Source organism: Actinia tenebrosa, unplaced genomic scaffold (genome assembly GCF_029948245.1).
Source record: "Actinia tenebrosa isolate PJP-AT-01 unplaced genomic scaffold, QUT_ActTen_1.0 PGA_scaffold10__47_contigs__length_13832649, whole genome shotgun sequence".
Classification (NCBI taxonomy): domain Eukaryota; kingdom Metazoa; phylum Cnidaria; class Anthozoa; order Actiniaria; family Actiniidae; genus Actinia; species Actinia tenebrosa.
Genome location: NW_028292570.1, coordinates 3,468,996 through 3,482,948, shown reverse-complemented (window position 1 = coordinate 3,482,948; position 13,953 = coordinate 3,468,996). Strand labels below are relative to the sequence as shown.

Below are 13,953 nucleotides of genomic sequence, written 5' to 3'. Positions count from 1 at the left end.
TGGTATTGCTTTACAAATTAAGTGTTTGCTCTCTGCGCAAAGTAAAATATAGTAAAATGCTTTTTTTCCCCAAATATATAAATGTATACGAAAACTGAGATAAAAACTGACCTTACTTGGATTTGAGATTCAGTTCCATTTGAACCGACTACGCGTACGTGTTTTATTCCATGTTCGGTTGAGGATGTGGCTATTTCCGGACCGCGTTCTAGTTTAATCTCAAAGAATTGAATTCAAATCTATGTCAACTGGACTTTGAACACAAAAACATAGCATGATTTGAACTTGATACCCGTCAGTCTCATGACGGTGCAAATTTTGTTGATGTATATAAGACGTTAAATCATCGAGAGAAGGGCAGTGATATAACTACTCTTTCAAGAAACTGCAACTTCAACTCAAGTCCCTTAAAAATGAAGTCTTTAGTTCTTGTGGTGATTTTGGCTGCTTTTTCTGACGCCTGGCTTTTCAGCTCTGGCCCAAATAGTAAGCACAAATTCCTTTAAAAATGTAATATACGGTAATAACAATGACATTTTGTTAAATTTTCAATCCTATTAAATTTTTCAGCGCCAAAATGGAATAGTCTTTACGGTAAGTAAGTGTAAATTTGGTCTAAGAAACACCATCGTCTTATTTGCTTTTTCTATCAAAACTACGACACAAAAGTCTGTCATCCGTTCAGCTTGTCCTTATTTTGTCACCATGTTTCAGATGTTTTACAAGTCCTGTTCTTGTTTGGTTTGTTTGCTTGTTTTCATTCGTTTTACAACTCTGTCTTTTAGTTTCTTTACCGTAATGTGTTTCTAATGTGACCGTTTTAATTCATATGAAAAGTATTGATTCTATCAGTGCAAAAATAAAGCATGAAAAAGCACGTTAAAGTGCATATGGGAATCCAGGTTAAACTTACATTTTGTTGGTTTTCTTTTAGTCACGTTTGGGTCGTTTAATCAGTTGCCTACAACCAAGACCGCCGCAGTAGCCGCTGGATGGAGGCTGAACAAGACTTGTGATGGTACGCTAGAAAAGTCCTCAAACTTACTCAAGAAGATATGTTGCATTTTCTGCATTCTTAGCTTTATCTGCCTGTAGTCTTCAGTATTTTATTGAATGTAAGACTACAGATAAAACGCGTAGATTTGGTATAAAAAAAAACAAAAACAAAAACAAACAACCATGACCTTTTGGCTATAACTTCATCAGAATGATGACGGAAATGTGTTTTTGTCGTTGTTTGTTGAATTCTTGACTATCTAGTTTTGACAATCTGTCAACGACAATCAGTTGAACACGAAAAAATTTTCACGAAAAGATGATATATTAAAACCGGTTTTTCATGTTTATCTGGACGTTTTACCTGCGTTAATCAAACTCCAGTCAAGAAAATATGTTTTATATATTGAAAATATGAAAATATTGAATCTAAAATCACGTACGTACGATAGGGGGTCCCAGTAGGGCACTCTGTTCCAAGGTCAACATGTCTAAGTAATAACATTACAAACTTTTAAAAACATATTTGGAATATGATACGTGCGCTGATCGCTTGGCTTGAAAAAAACATATATTATAGCTGTTTGTCACAGTGTTTTGAATACTTTAAGATTGGTTAAAATAATCGTTACCTTATGATTGTACTTTTTGTTTTCCAGCCAGGAATTACTTCGCGGGAAATCGTTACATTCTGGGTGGAGACACGGCTGTGATGCTGTTGTTTGGTGCAAATGGACAATTGGCTGGAATACAGATGGGGGTGAGATTAATCATAACTTCATGGATTTAAAGATATTTTTTTAAATTAAAAAAGTGACTGGAAGGGGCGGAATTTGAACCCGCGTCCATTGAAAAAAATTAAAATGAAGGGAAAAAGGAAAAAGAAAAAAAGAAAAAAAAAAAAAAAAAAGAAAGAAAAAAATATAAAGAAAAATATAAAGGAAAAAAAATTAAATTAAAAAAAAAATCGATTCAGTTTGCCATACCCCCGAGACATCCGCAGAGCTGAGGCGTCGTATGGACTTCGGACCTGACGGCGATTAAATCCTTCTGCCCTTGGGTGTACGAATTACGCAAGAAAATGTTCTAGCCGAAGCATCAGGGGAGAGACCAGCCGGCCCCCAGACCATATCGGCTAATCCCTTGCATCTCTGCCACGCACGGAATCGGTTGAAAGCATAATGTTAAAAAGTCTAGTCTATCCGGTGCATTGTTTTCACGGCTATTGTTATGCTGATTCACCGGGAACCGTGGTCCAGTGGAAAAAACTTGGACTTCTAAGAGACCGAGTCAAGCCCGGTGTAGGAAGGCTAGAACCTGGATGGGTGACCTAAAAAGTATACCTACTCCGGAAGTTTTGTTTCTTTTTTTCTTTCTTTCTTTCTTTCTTTCTTTCTTTCTTTTCTTTCTTTTTTGTTTTGTTTTGTTTTGTTTTTGTTTGTTTGTTGTTTTTGTTTTTTCTTGTTTTTTGTTTTTTGTTTTTTTCTTTCTTTTGGCGGAACCATATGAACATATGAATAATTGTCCAAGGTGTTTAAAAAAGGTCTCTATCATTGCAAGCTCACCGTTCGTCTCGCTTCGATGCAAAGGCACGGCTACCTTTCAAGATGGCGCAGGGAACTGTGAAGGAGACTATTGATCTTAACGTTTACATTGTTTTAGGCTGCAAGATCTATCGTGGGAGTCAAAAGAAACCCATGGGTCCGAGAAGGAGATATGTACGTCATGACCGCCTACTTTACGGACCCAAGGACCATATGCAGTAGGACCCAGACAAGAATTTACTATGGTGACCGGCTCCTTATCTTGGATGGGACCACCAATAGTACCATAGTTATCCCCTTTAAAGAAGAAGATTTGACTGGCTCAAAATGGGTGGCAGGAAAATGTTTTCCAACGATGGGTATGTCCAGTCAGTTTTGCGACTCAACGGTGGCGTATTATTGTACTCACAGTAGAGTTTGTTGGGCTTCTCTCTTGATTCAAGGCTAAATTGTCTCCGTTTTCTACTATTATCCAAAACATAACAAGCTAAATTCCAATTCGATCTGTGAGCTATTAGCTGTGCCCTGACTTTGATGACCCCAGAGGTTGTTTCAGGGTTCAATCTGTGAGTTAGCCATGACCTGACTTAGATCAGCCCAGAGGTTGTTTCAGGGTTTGATCTGTGAGTTAAACCCCGCTGACTTAGATCGGCATAGAGGTTGTTTCAGGGTTCTAATCTGCGTGTTAGCTGTGAATTAGATCAGCCCAGCTATAGCTCACGATCGCGATGTGCAGCATCGCGAAGTATATTTGTTGCCTCACATAAGTTTTCGACTGGCTGACATCATCATTATCATCACCATCATTTCATATTCTTTGTCTTCTCCCAGGTCAACATTACTGGTACGACATCTCAAATAACATGGACTGTAATGACTTTTACCCTGTTTTCATCATGTACAACGGGAAGAGGCTGGACAGTTTTGGATGGAACACCAATGGATTCCTGAAGAGTAAACGATGCGAACATCCAACAAGCGATAGATTTGGGGTGAGCCCAATTAAGGCGGGGATGTGAGATAATGATATTGAACTAGAGAATAGACTATGGATTGTATTAGTTTAGTCTGTTAATGAAAGAAAAGAGGAAGATGAAAATGGATAAGAAACGAAGGAAAGGAACTGAAAAAAAGGAGGAGAAGGGATCGAGAAGGAAGGAAGGAAGGAGGGAAGGAAGGAAGGAGGGAAGGAAGGAAGGAGGGAAGGAAGGAAGGAAGGAAGGAAGGGACGGAGGGAGGGAGGAAGGAAGCAAGCAAGCAAAAAAGGAAGGTAGGAAGGAAGGAAGGAAGGAAGGAAGGAAGGAAGGAAGGAAGGAAGGAAGGAAGGATGAAAGGAAGGAAAGAATGAATGAATGAATGAACATATGTATGCCAATTCCAGGTTTTTCAATCTCTTTCTTATTCACTTTTCCCTCTTGATTTCAGTATTTCTTCAAGAAGAACACCCTACCAAAATGCCTGCACTCATCTGGGCCGTTGAGCACACAGCATATTTACATGGATTGGCCTTACACCAACCTCTGCTACATCTAGGTATACCTGACACGGGAAAACAACCTCTGAAATAATTACACTTGTTTTGATTTTATGATCTAAATGGGCTCCCTGTGTTTGCAATTGACAACCTGGAGTGCGTTTGTGATTGACTGGTGACTATTACGTAGCACGTGCACACGACATTAGTGAAACTGCGCATGCTTGGGAGATGAGTGGGCCAATAATCTTTGCTTTTCATTTTTCTGATTTTGTATGGATCTGTTAACGTTCATTTTTGGGGGTATTTTTCCATTAGTAATTTTCTTAATAATGTTTTGGTGAGTACTATAGAAGTTCAATAAAGTTGTTAGTATAATGATTTTGCCTTGTAATATATATGTTTCCTGTGAGGTAGAAGGGGAAAATGGATGCATGGATGGATGCATGGATGGATGGATGGAGGGAGGGATGGAGGGAGGGAGGGATGGAGGGAGGGAGGGATGGAGGGAGGGAGGGATGGAGGGAGGGAGGGAGGGATGGAGGGATGGAGGGAGGGAAGGAGGGATGGAGCGAGGGATGGAAGGAGGGAGAAATGGAGGGAGGGAGGGAAGGAGGGAGGGATGGAAGGAGGGATGGATCGAGGGAGGGAGCGAGTGAGGGAGGGAGCGAGTGAGGGAGGGAGCGAGTGAGGGAGGGAGCGAGTGAGGGAGGGAGCGAGTGAGGGAGGGAGCGCGAGTGAGGGAGGGAGCGAGTGAGGGAGGGAGCGAGTGAGGGAGGGGAGGAATGGAGGGAGGGAGGGAAGGAGGGAGGGATGGATAGATGGATGGATGGATGGATGGATGGATGGTTATAGTTGGATGGATGGATGGATGAATAGATGGAAGGAGGGATGGAAGGAGGGATGGAGGGAGGGAGGGAGCGAGTGAGGGAGGGATGGATGGAGGGAGGGATGGAAGGAGGATGGAAGAAGGGATGGAAGGAGGGAGGGAGGGAGGGAGGGAGGTATGGAGGGATGGAAGGAGGGATGGAAGGAGGGATGGATCGAGGGAGGGAGCGAGTGAGGGAGGGAGCGAGTGAGGGAGGGAGCGAGTGAGGGAGGGAGCGAGTGAGGGAGGAATGGAGTGAGGGAGGGAAGGAGGGAGGGATGGATAGATGGAGGGATGGAGGGATGGAGGTATGGAGGGAGGGAAGGAGGGATGGAGCGAGGGATGGAGGGAGGGAGAAATGGAGGGAGGGAGGGAAGGAGGGAGGGAAGGAGGGATGGAGCGAGGGATTTAGGGAGGGAGAAATGGAGGGAGGGAGGGAAGGAGGGAGGGATGGAAGGAGGGATGGATCGAGGGAGGGAGCGAGTGAGGGAGGGAGCGAGTGAGGGAGGGAGAGAGTGAGGGAGGGAGCGAGTGAGGGAGGGAGCGAGTGAGGGAGGGAGGGAGCGAGTGAGGGAGGGAGCGAGTGAGGGAGGGAGCGAGTGAGGGAGGGAGGGAGGGAGGGATGGATAGATGGATGGATGGATGGATGGATGGATGGATGGATGGTTATAGTTGGATGGATGGATGGATGAATAGATGGAAGGAGGATGGAAGAAGGGATGGAAGGAGTGAGGGAGGGAGGGAAGGAGGTATGGAGGGATGGAAGGAGGGATGTAGGGAGGGAGGGAGGGAGGGAGGGAGGGAGGGAGGGAGGGAAGGTATGCAAATTTCATGTGTTATTATTCCTAGTAACTTTTTCATTTTGAAAACTACCGCACCTCCCTAGACTGCTCCTTCGATACGTGTTGGCATTTTATAAGAACATTACTCGAACATTCCATACAACGATCATAATAACAAACTACCTGGCTCCTTAAATGCCTAAGTGCATCTCGTATTATATCATTGACTAACATTCCGGCCACAACGGTGCGACAACAGTCCTTAAGGTCGTATGTTGATTGATATGTGCTTTGGATAATGACAGATAAATGGCTTACGAGGAAGGGATCCTTTTAGACGCGTAGATCGTTGGCTCCTTTAGGTGAAATGGTTAAAAACAATCACTTGAAAACAAAAAAATAAAAATAAAAATAAGGGCACCAATATAGAATTGATGGTATCAAAGCAATATTTATCGTAAAAATATTAATATTCTAATTAGAAACTTTTCGTAAAATTTCGTAAAAAAAAACAAAAAAAAACGCTTATATCATAATTATTTTAAAACTCGAAATGCGTTGTTCTAGATAAATCAATTCAGAGATGCCCGTAGAACACACAGTTAGGGAAAAAAGACGTTCAAAAGATTTGAAAACAAAAGCTAAATATTCAACACTGTTGGAAAGAAAGAATTTTGTTCGTGTTTGGTATTTTAAGTAGACTAAATACCCATCAACACGAATTAAAAATAATCTATAACCACAGATACTGAAGATATAAATAGATATGAATATTTGATTACGACGACGCGCGTGCGTATGGTTTTGGCGCCAAAATTGTTGACCATCTTTCACCTTAAAAGAGCGTGTATTTACGATATTTTTGAGAATTTAGATTCATTACACAGAGCTTATAGAAAATTTCTCTTATGAAAAGAAAGTTGATGGTGCAGTAACACTTAAATGGCTTCCCCTCGATTTTAAACCGGCACACTTTAAGAATAATTCTATCAAAATTCTGCTTTAAGATTTCAGTAACTAAGTATACGGCAGTGTTACGCACGCTTCAGATTAGAAACTGAAGCATGGGATTGTATTATATAAATAGATTGAATGTAATGTCATTCACCTTCGAAAGGAATGATTGACAGCTATCCTCTATGACGTCAACAGCACAGACAGTGTCAATACATCGTTTGTGGGTCGAGAGGGATTGAATGCAAGGTCACTCGACTTTGTTATTCTAATGCTTTTCATCTTTTCTACACCTCCTTTTAGTTTCTCGCGAGTAATATATCTTTGTCTGTGAAGCGTGAAATTGTTTTTCGCTCGTTTACGTAGTTTTGTCTGGATTTACTTAATCCCATTGATGTTCAAATATTTATACGCCGTAACACTTGAGTATTTCTTTATATTCGTCAAAACGAACTGCGTCAAACAACATACTGTGTGGGCTAGATTTTCACTCAAAAGGTAAGCCCTGCTGTTATATAATCAACGAAAGGCTATTGTACCGTGTGGGATGCGCAGAAACAGCCAGCATTTCACTCTAGACACAGCATGAATGGTCAAGATAATGCGAAATTAAATATGCTTAAATGCACCAAAGATGCTGCGTTCTTGAACTTAAGCTTTAAAAGAGATTTTAAGTAAACATACCGAGGTTGACTGCCACGAGGTGGTGATCATTCCATTAAGCTTATTACTATATGAGTATCGAATCTTTAAACCTCAAATCCCAGTGCGTTTTTGAAGAGGAGCACTAAGTAAAACTTATTCCATTAAAGTTCAAGGCCATACAAAGACAGTTTCCTTACGAGTATGGCACGCTTGTTTTTTGCTGTAATCTTTTGCGTCTTTCTAAATGCACAAGAAACAAGTTCCAATAAGTGGACACCAACAAATGAAACTCGTAAGTTGTCTAAATGGAATAATGGTGTCTTGATTATATATATTTATATAACACCTTCATTGCATAAAATCTTATTAGGTACAAAAGGGACAGAGCAAAAAAGAATTAAATAGACCTCTTTACCTTAGGCTTAATTGGCTGATCTAAGTCAGGGCACGGCTAACTCACAGATCGAACCCTGAAACAGCTTCTGGGCTGATCTAAGTCAGGGCATGGCTAACACACAGATCAAATCCTGAAACAACCTCTTGGCTGATCTAAGTCAGGGCACACCTACAACTCAGATCGAACCCTGAAACAGCTTCTGGGCTGATCTAAGTGAGGGTATGGCTAACACACAGATCAAACCCTGAAACAATCTCTGGGCTGATCTAAGTCAGGGCATGGCTATACTCACAGATAGAATTGGAATATAGCTTGTTAAGTTTTGCAGAGGGAAACACTCAAGCCGTACTGAAACCCCTTTGAATAATGGGAGGGACCTGACAAACTTTACTTGATCACATGTGTTGCCAAGTCAATCAATCAAGCCTGAGACCCCAGAGTGAGAGACGAGAGTGCACTACGAACTACTAGGCCATCTTTAATTCTAATCATCCAATCTTTAAAGAACATCTTTCATTTTTGTTTTTCTCCCAGATGTGAAGAGTCCAAGATGGAATCAATTATCAGGTTTGAAACACTCATTTTCCATTTCCCATATTTAGTGTTCTCATTCCCCAATTTTTTTTCCAGTTACGTGGATGAAACTGTTTCGGTTGCCCTTAACAACCAGTCAAGCTAAGAGCGGGAACTGGGTACAAGATACACGATGCGACAGTAAGAAATATTTTTTTCTTGCTTTCCGAGGTGGCGCGGAAAACTGGTAACGAGTAGGGCGCGCGCCGAATCATGGGGCAGTTTAAGAAAAAAACTTGTCATCACTAATCACCACCGCAAGTACAGCAGTGGCGCAGCTCAACAGGGTCGAACTGAAAGCATGTGAAGGCACCTCTGGCAGCCGCTATACAGTCCATCTAGGGACGCCATTTTGTCCTTCCGTGTAACGGGTTTAAGTTTTTAAATCGAATCACATTTACTTTGGTTCTTGGTCTGTTTTTCAAGAGAGTTTGCTAAGCTTTCCGCAGTATCGAAAAATTGGCATCCAGTAATACAGCCCCGTGATTCATCGCGCGTGGTATTCGTTATCAGTTTTCCGCCCCACTCGGAAAGCCCAAAAGTGACACCAAAAATAATATGATCAAAACCTGACCGTTTTTTCTTCGTAGATCAAAACTTCTTTCGTGGTAATCGATACACACTCAGAAAAGATAAATCCGTGATGTTGTTGTTCGACGATTCAAATTCAAAGATCGTTGGCATCCAGGGAGAAGTGAGTTGGGGCAATGGTTTCAATGCCATTCAAGACGTCTGGAATTTGTCACAGCAGTCTTTTTTAATCAAAGTTATCTCTAAATTTAGATACCAAAGAAGAAAGTCTTGCGCAAGTCGTTACCATGGATACATGACCGAGGTCATTACGTCATCACTGCGTACTTCCGGGACCCAGTCTCAATTTGTTCTAACAATACTTCAAGTACCGGGATTCTTGGGGATCGTCTCTTAATACAGAATGACTCTTCTGCCTTTGATTACGTCACTATTCCTCTAAGAGAGCAAGGACTGATGGGTACGAAGTGGGTCAAAGGCAAATGCTTTTGGTCGATGGGTAAGTAAATTTAGTTTAAGTCTGTGTCAGGAAAATGAAAAGAATGGTATTCGTATCATGCTGTAAATAACGGATTGACTTTAAAAAATTGATTCAAAAAAAGGTGTAGTACATGAGAAGAATGATTCTTCTTTAGGCCTTTTCTGAGTGAATATGGTGCATTATGGTCTAGCTTGGGTACCAATATCTTTTGTCCACCATGCCTTATATGGTTTTGTGAGATAGTGAACATGGTGCATTGTGGTCTAGCTTGGGTACCAATATCTTTTGTCCACCATGCCTTATATGGTTTTGTGAGATAGTGAACATGGTGCATTGTGGTCTAGCTTGGGTACCAATATCTTTTGTCCACCATGCCTTATATGGTTTTGTGAGATAGTGAACATGGTGCATTGTGGTCTAGCTTGGGTACCAATATCTTTTGTCCACCATGCCTTATATGGTTTTGTGAGATAGTGAACATGGTGCATTGTGGTCTAGCTTGGGTACAAACATCTTGTGTTCACCATGCCTTATATAGTGTTGTTTGTACCCAAGGTTGACCACAATGCATCCTGTTTATCGAACTCAGAAATAGTCTCATGACCCTCGTATTCATGCATTATAATCATGAAAAAATGTTCTAATAACTGTACTGTATGGTAGGCCAGTTGTATTGGTACAACATCTCATCCCGCATGGCATGTCGGGATATGTTCCCAGTGTTTCTGATGTATAATAATGGAGAACTGAATGGGTTTGGATGGATCGTGTTGGACGACCTAGATATCACTACATCAACTTCTTTTGTTAGAGCTACAAGCACATCATTTCAGGTATTCTATCACAGCAGCTCATTTGAATTAGCCATTTCGAGATTGGAAAACACTGGGCTTAGATGGCATCGCAGTGCATTATGGGTAAATATATTTCCAAGATGGCGTCTATTTTGTCCCCTAAAACAGTCCACAATGCCCTGCGATACCAACTCGACCCAGGATTTTCCTGAAACTCGGACGGCTAATTATATTGATATTATATTTTGATTTATATTTGAATATTTGAAAATTTATCCTAGTTCGCATTAAGAATAACCAATAAAGAATATTGATTGTGTTTTTCAAATGATTTTGAAATAATTATATAGATCGTCCTTGATTTACGAGGGTAGCACTTAATAGTCAGTAGGTAACAAGCCTGTGACCCTCGTTCCAAGATTGAATTGTAATCTAGAAGTTGATTTTTGTGGAGAGAGAAAAACCGGAGAAGCCGGAGAGAAACCCTTGAAGCAAAAGAGAGAACGAACGACAAGTTACTCGTACAAGTTACTCACACGTGATAAGGTGTCCGAGGATCGAAACCATGGCAACGGCAACGAATTATCACTCATGCTTCCCTTGCCAATTTTCATTTTTGTTTGTTATTATTTAATTTTTAATTAGCAGGAAGGAATTGAATAATACTCAAGGGAATGCCATTTCGCTTCCTTTGAAATAGGAAAACAATCATTACTTCATTCTATTATAATTACTTTTCAACACATTCTTCGATTCTGACTTATACTTCAATATTTTAGTATTTTTTCCAGAATGGGAGCATGCCTGAATGTCTCAAGACTGCTGGCCACATGTCACTGCAGCACATATTCTTGGACGATACGCCTTTTCTCAACTTCTGTTAAATCTCTTTTCACAATTACTAATCGCATTATTTTTTATAATAATTTTTGTCGTGGTAAGTTATAATAAAAATATAAACGACGAAAAAAAAAAAAAAACAAAAACAAAAAAACAACAACAACAACAAAAAAAAAACAACAACAAAAAAAACAACAACAAAAAAAAAAAAAAACAACAACAAAAAAAAAAACAACAAAAAAAAAAGAAACAAAAAAACAAAATAAACTACTATAGGCCCTTTGCAGCTAACTGTCACGTGTCTGTACTGGAATGCAAATTTTTTTTGTTTTTATATTAAATTGATGATTCTTTTTATCTACTTGTAAAGAACTGAATGAAAACATGTGTAAACAGTGTGTTACGAAATGCAGTTTTATTACGATCTCTCGAAACAGGTTGTAGAAAGTGTGTTTGCTCTCCAGTATATTTCACCCATGGGAATCAAAATGTTCATTCATTTGCTCTCAGTGAATTAATCAGCACGTGATTACTGAGCTGCAAAGGGCCTATTTAAATGAAATTTTATGTAAATTTCGTGGTCACGTGACCTAAATTTTTACCCGTTTATTGGAGCCAACTTGTAAAGAACCACGATTTAAGAAAGTTTGAGAAAACATAATGACCAGAAATAATTTTTTTATTTTCTGAAAGAGAATTGGTGTATAACCCAGTCCTTAACATGTTTGAGAACAGACCGACAAACAGACGCAGACAGACAAACACAAAGACAGACAGACAGACAAACAAACAGACAGAGATATAGGTATAAATTACACCATTAATACCATACCTCCCCATGGACTTTATAAACCAATATTCTTGACAAATTCCTTTTCTTTGTCTCTTCATTAATTATTAATTAACCTAAAAAACATTCTTAGAATCTTCATATTCTCCAACTCGAATGTGCATTATCACCCTTGTGCAAATTCCTTTAGTGGGATTCCTGTGGTCGCCGATAATCATCGGTAACTCCTTTAGTCTGATTATCACATTTTATGATTGTAATTTCATTCATCTTCCTGTATTTAGATCCTTATCTATAACATGTTTGACTATAGGAAGAACCTTGTTATCATCGCGTCTTTTTAATTTCCTGAGCGTGGTTTTCGGTGGGATGCCTGTGGTAGGACAGTGGTTGCCTTTGCTATTGATTTTGTCTTAAAATTATGAAGAAAATGTGAAAGAGAGAGAGAAGAAAAGGCTAGGAAGAGAAAAAGTGGGAGAAAGAAAGAAAGAATGGGAGAGAGAAAGAAGGAAGAGCAGGGAAGGAAGGAAGGAAGGAAAGAGAAATATAAGCTTGTATTTTGGAAGCCATTTGGCAGTAATTAAGGAAGAAGAATTTCCTCGAGTGCGCTATCTTTGATTGAAAGCCATTTAACAGTAATCAAAATAAAGCTTTCTTCAAGCGAGTTACAGCTGTATCTCAGAGAAAACCATTTAATATCAACTAAGGGCAAGGCATTTGTTCAAACATGATTCAGAACATTTTCCTCACATGGATTTGTTTCTACGAGAAAACCATTTAATAGTATATTGACATTAGAAAGGTTTTCTTCGAGTGAGCCTTCTTCCGAGAAAGAATACCCTGAATAACCTAGACTACTGATAATTCAAATACGGCCTTGAAGCTTTGTTTGTTACTTAAGGAAAGCCATTTAGTAGTTCGTTGATAACAAGCAAATCCCCCGAGGAACGCATTTCTATGGGAAACCATTTCACTGCAAACTTCCTTTATTGATTTGAACATTCCTGAGGGAAACCATTAATCAGTAAATAAGATCTGAGGTCTCTTTTTTCCCAAATAGGGCGACTTGCTCTCCAAGAAAAAGAAGCCATTTCAAAGTCAAAAAATACTTACTGGCTTCAAGCTAATTCTATTATTTTTTCCTTTATTCTTTAAGCTAATTTTCCGAAATGAGCGCCAAAAGATTCTTCCCACACAAGACGTTTTAGTGTCAAAAGAATCCATTAGAATGCAAAAATTCGCGAATTTGCGAATTAAAACTTGTCTTTTTCTGAAAGCCATTTCAAAGTCACATATACGCAGTCCAGATAGAATTCATAGTTCTTTAATTTGCCAAACATTGATCATTCATGGTGTTTGACACGCGCGAAAAATCCTTAAAGAACCATTTAAATTCGGTTCGACCCGCCCATGTAACTTAAGTAATTAATATTTTCCTCAACATAGCCAATTATCAGTCAGGTACTAATTTCTAAACCTTCGGAGCTCCTGTGGAATCGTTCTGTGAATGAAATCAAGGATTCTAAGTTCATGACGACTGATATACGACACTCTATCAAAATAAAATCCTCATTACTTCCAGTTGAAATTAAAGGGAATTTAGCCGTCTAGGCAAACTCACTTGAACCTGAGCTACATTCGCAAAATATCTAATTATATATCAGAATTATTCAATCTTTCGTTAAGAAATGTTATTAGCTTGGGCATAAAAAATAAATCATATATTGCACATTTGGTTTCTGCCTTGCAAACTTTCATTTCGTATTGGCAGTCATGCTAGAAGGGATGTGAAGAAAAAGACACGGCTCTCAAAAAAGGCGCCAATTTGGTCAGTACTGTTCAATAAGGAAATTTCTAATAGCCAAGAAATTCAGTATAAGGATTTGACAGCAAAGCTCAAGAATTTCACTTGGATGAAAATAAGGAATGTGAACTTGAAATGTTTACATTAAGATGAAAAGGTTTAATTGGGCTTTTCGAGACCATCTATAAAATAATAGTTTAGACATTGGAACACTGTGGACAGTTTATTACTATGATAAAATGAAACATGTTTTGAATACGTCGGCTATTTGGTATGAGGCTAGGAAAATCAAACTCAAAAATATTTATTAACATTTTTACATCTGTTTTGTACTCATTTAATACACTTTTCGTATTGTTTGCAATTTATTTCCAAAACACTAAAATATTGTTTTAAATATAAGGTAAAAAAAAAAAAAAAAAAAGAAGAAAAATACCGCCAAGGCCAATGAATTTAGACCTGAGAATATTCAACGATTAC

At 39.3% G+C, this 13,953-nt stretch overlaps 2 protein-coding genes across 3 annotated transcripts; both read left to right on the top strand.

Annotated features, from left to right (window-relative positions):
• The first annotated feature begins 282 nt into the window (after positions 1–282).
• Positions 283–4,395, top strand: LOC116302858 (uncharacterized). Its single transcript, XM_089026530.1, has 7 exons — positions 283–486; positions 571–594; positions 935–1,018; positions 1,656–1,756; positions 2,659–2,899; positions 3,372–3,532; positions 3,966–4,395. Exons 1-7 carry the CDS (start codon positions 414–416, stop codon positions 4,071–4,073), a joined length of 792 nt encoding a protein of 263 aa, XP_088882656.1. The 5' UTR covers positions 283–413; the 3' UTR covers positions 4,074–4,395.
• A 2,514-nt stretch (positions 4,396–6,909) lies between these two features.
• On the top strand, positions 6,910–11,041 carry LOC116302851 (uncharacterized). Of its 2 annotated transcripts, none has more exons than XM_089026529.1 (7): positions 6,910–7,116; positions 8,195–8,227; positions 8,291–8,374; positions 8,824–8,927; positions 9,017–9,263; positions 9,909–10,078; positions 10,819–11,041. In XM_089026529.1, the coding sequence occupies exons 3-7, from the start codon at positions 8,299–8,301 to the stop codon at positions 10,921–10,923; spliced, it is 702 nt and encodes a 233-aa protein (XP_088882655.1). In that variant the 5' UTR covers positions 6,910–7,116; positions 8,195–8,227; positions 8,291–8,298; the 3' UTR covers positions 10,924–11,041. The 2 variants fall into 2 exon arrangements, with proteins under 2 accessions (XP_088882655.1, XP_031568100.1); XM_031712240.2 differs by lacking the exon at positions 6,910–7,116 and adding an exon at positions 7,184–7,555.
• Positions 11,042–13,953: the final 2,912 nt, after the last annotated feature.

What these genes read in the sequence shown, in the direction of transcription:
- LOC116302858 (XM_089026530.1), top strand. Translation starts at nt 414, where the DNA reads ATGAAGTCTTTAGTTCTTGTGGTGATTTTGGCTGCTTTTTCTGACGCC. An exon ending in AAAATGGAATAGTCTTTACG is followed by an intron (nt 595 to 934) that starts GTAAGTAAGTGT and finishes GTTTTCTTTTAG; the next exon opens with TCACGTTTGGGTCGTTTAAT. An exon ending in AAAATGTTTTCCAACGATGG is followed by an intron (nt 2,900 to 3,371) that starts GTATGTCCAGTC and finishes GTCTTCTCCCAG; the next exon opens with GTCAACATTACTGGTACGAC.
- LOC116302851 (XM_031712240.2), top strand. Translation starts at nt 7,465, where the DNA reads ATGGCACGCTTGTTTTTTGCTGTAATCTTTTGCGTCTTTCTAAATGCA. An exon ending in GACACCAACAAATGAAACTC is followed by an intron (nt 7,556 to 8,194) that starts GTAAGTTGTCTA and finishes TTTTTCTCCCAG; the next exon opens with ATGTGAAGAGTCCAAGATGG. An exon ending in ACAAGATACACGATGCGACA is followed by an intron (nt 8,375 to 8,823) that starts GTAAGAAATATT and finishes TTTTCTTCGTAG; the next exon opens with ATCAAAACTTCTTTCGTGGT.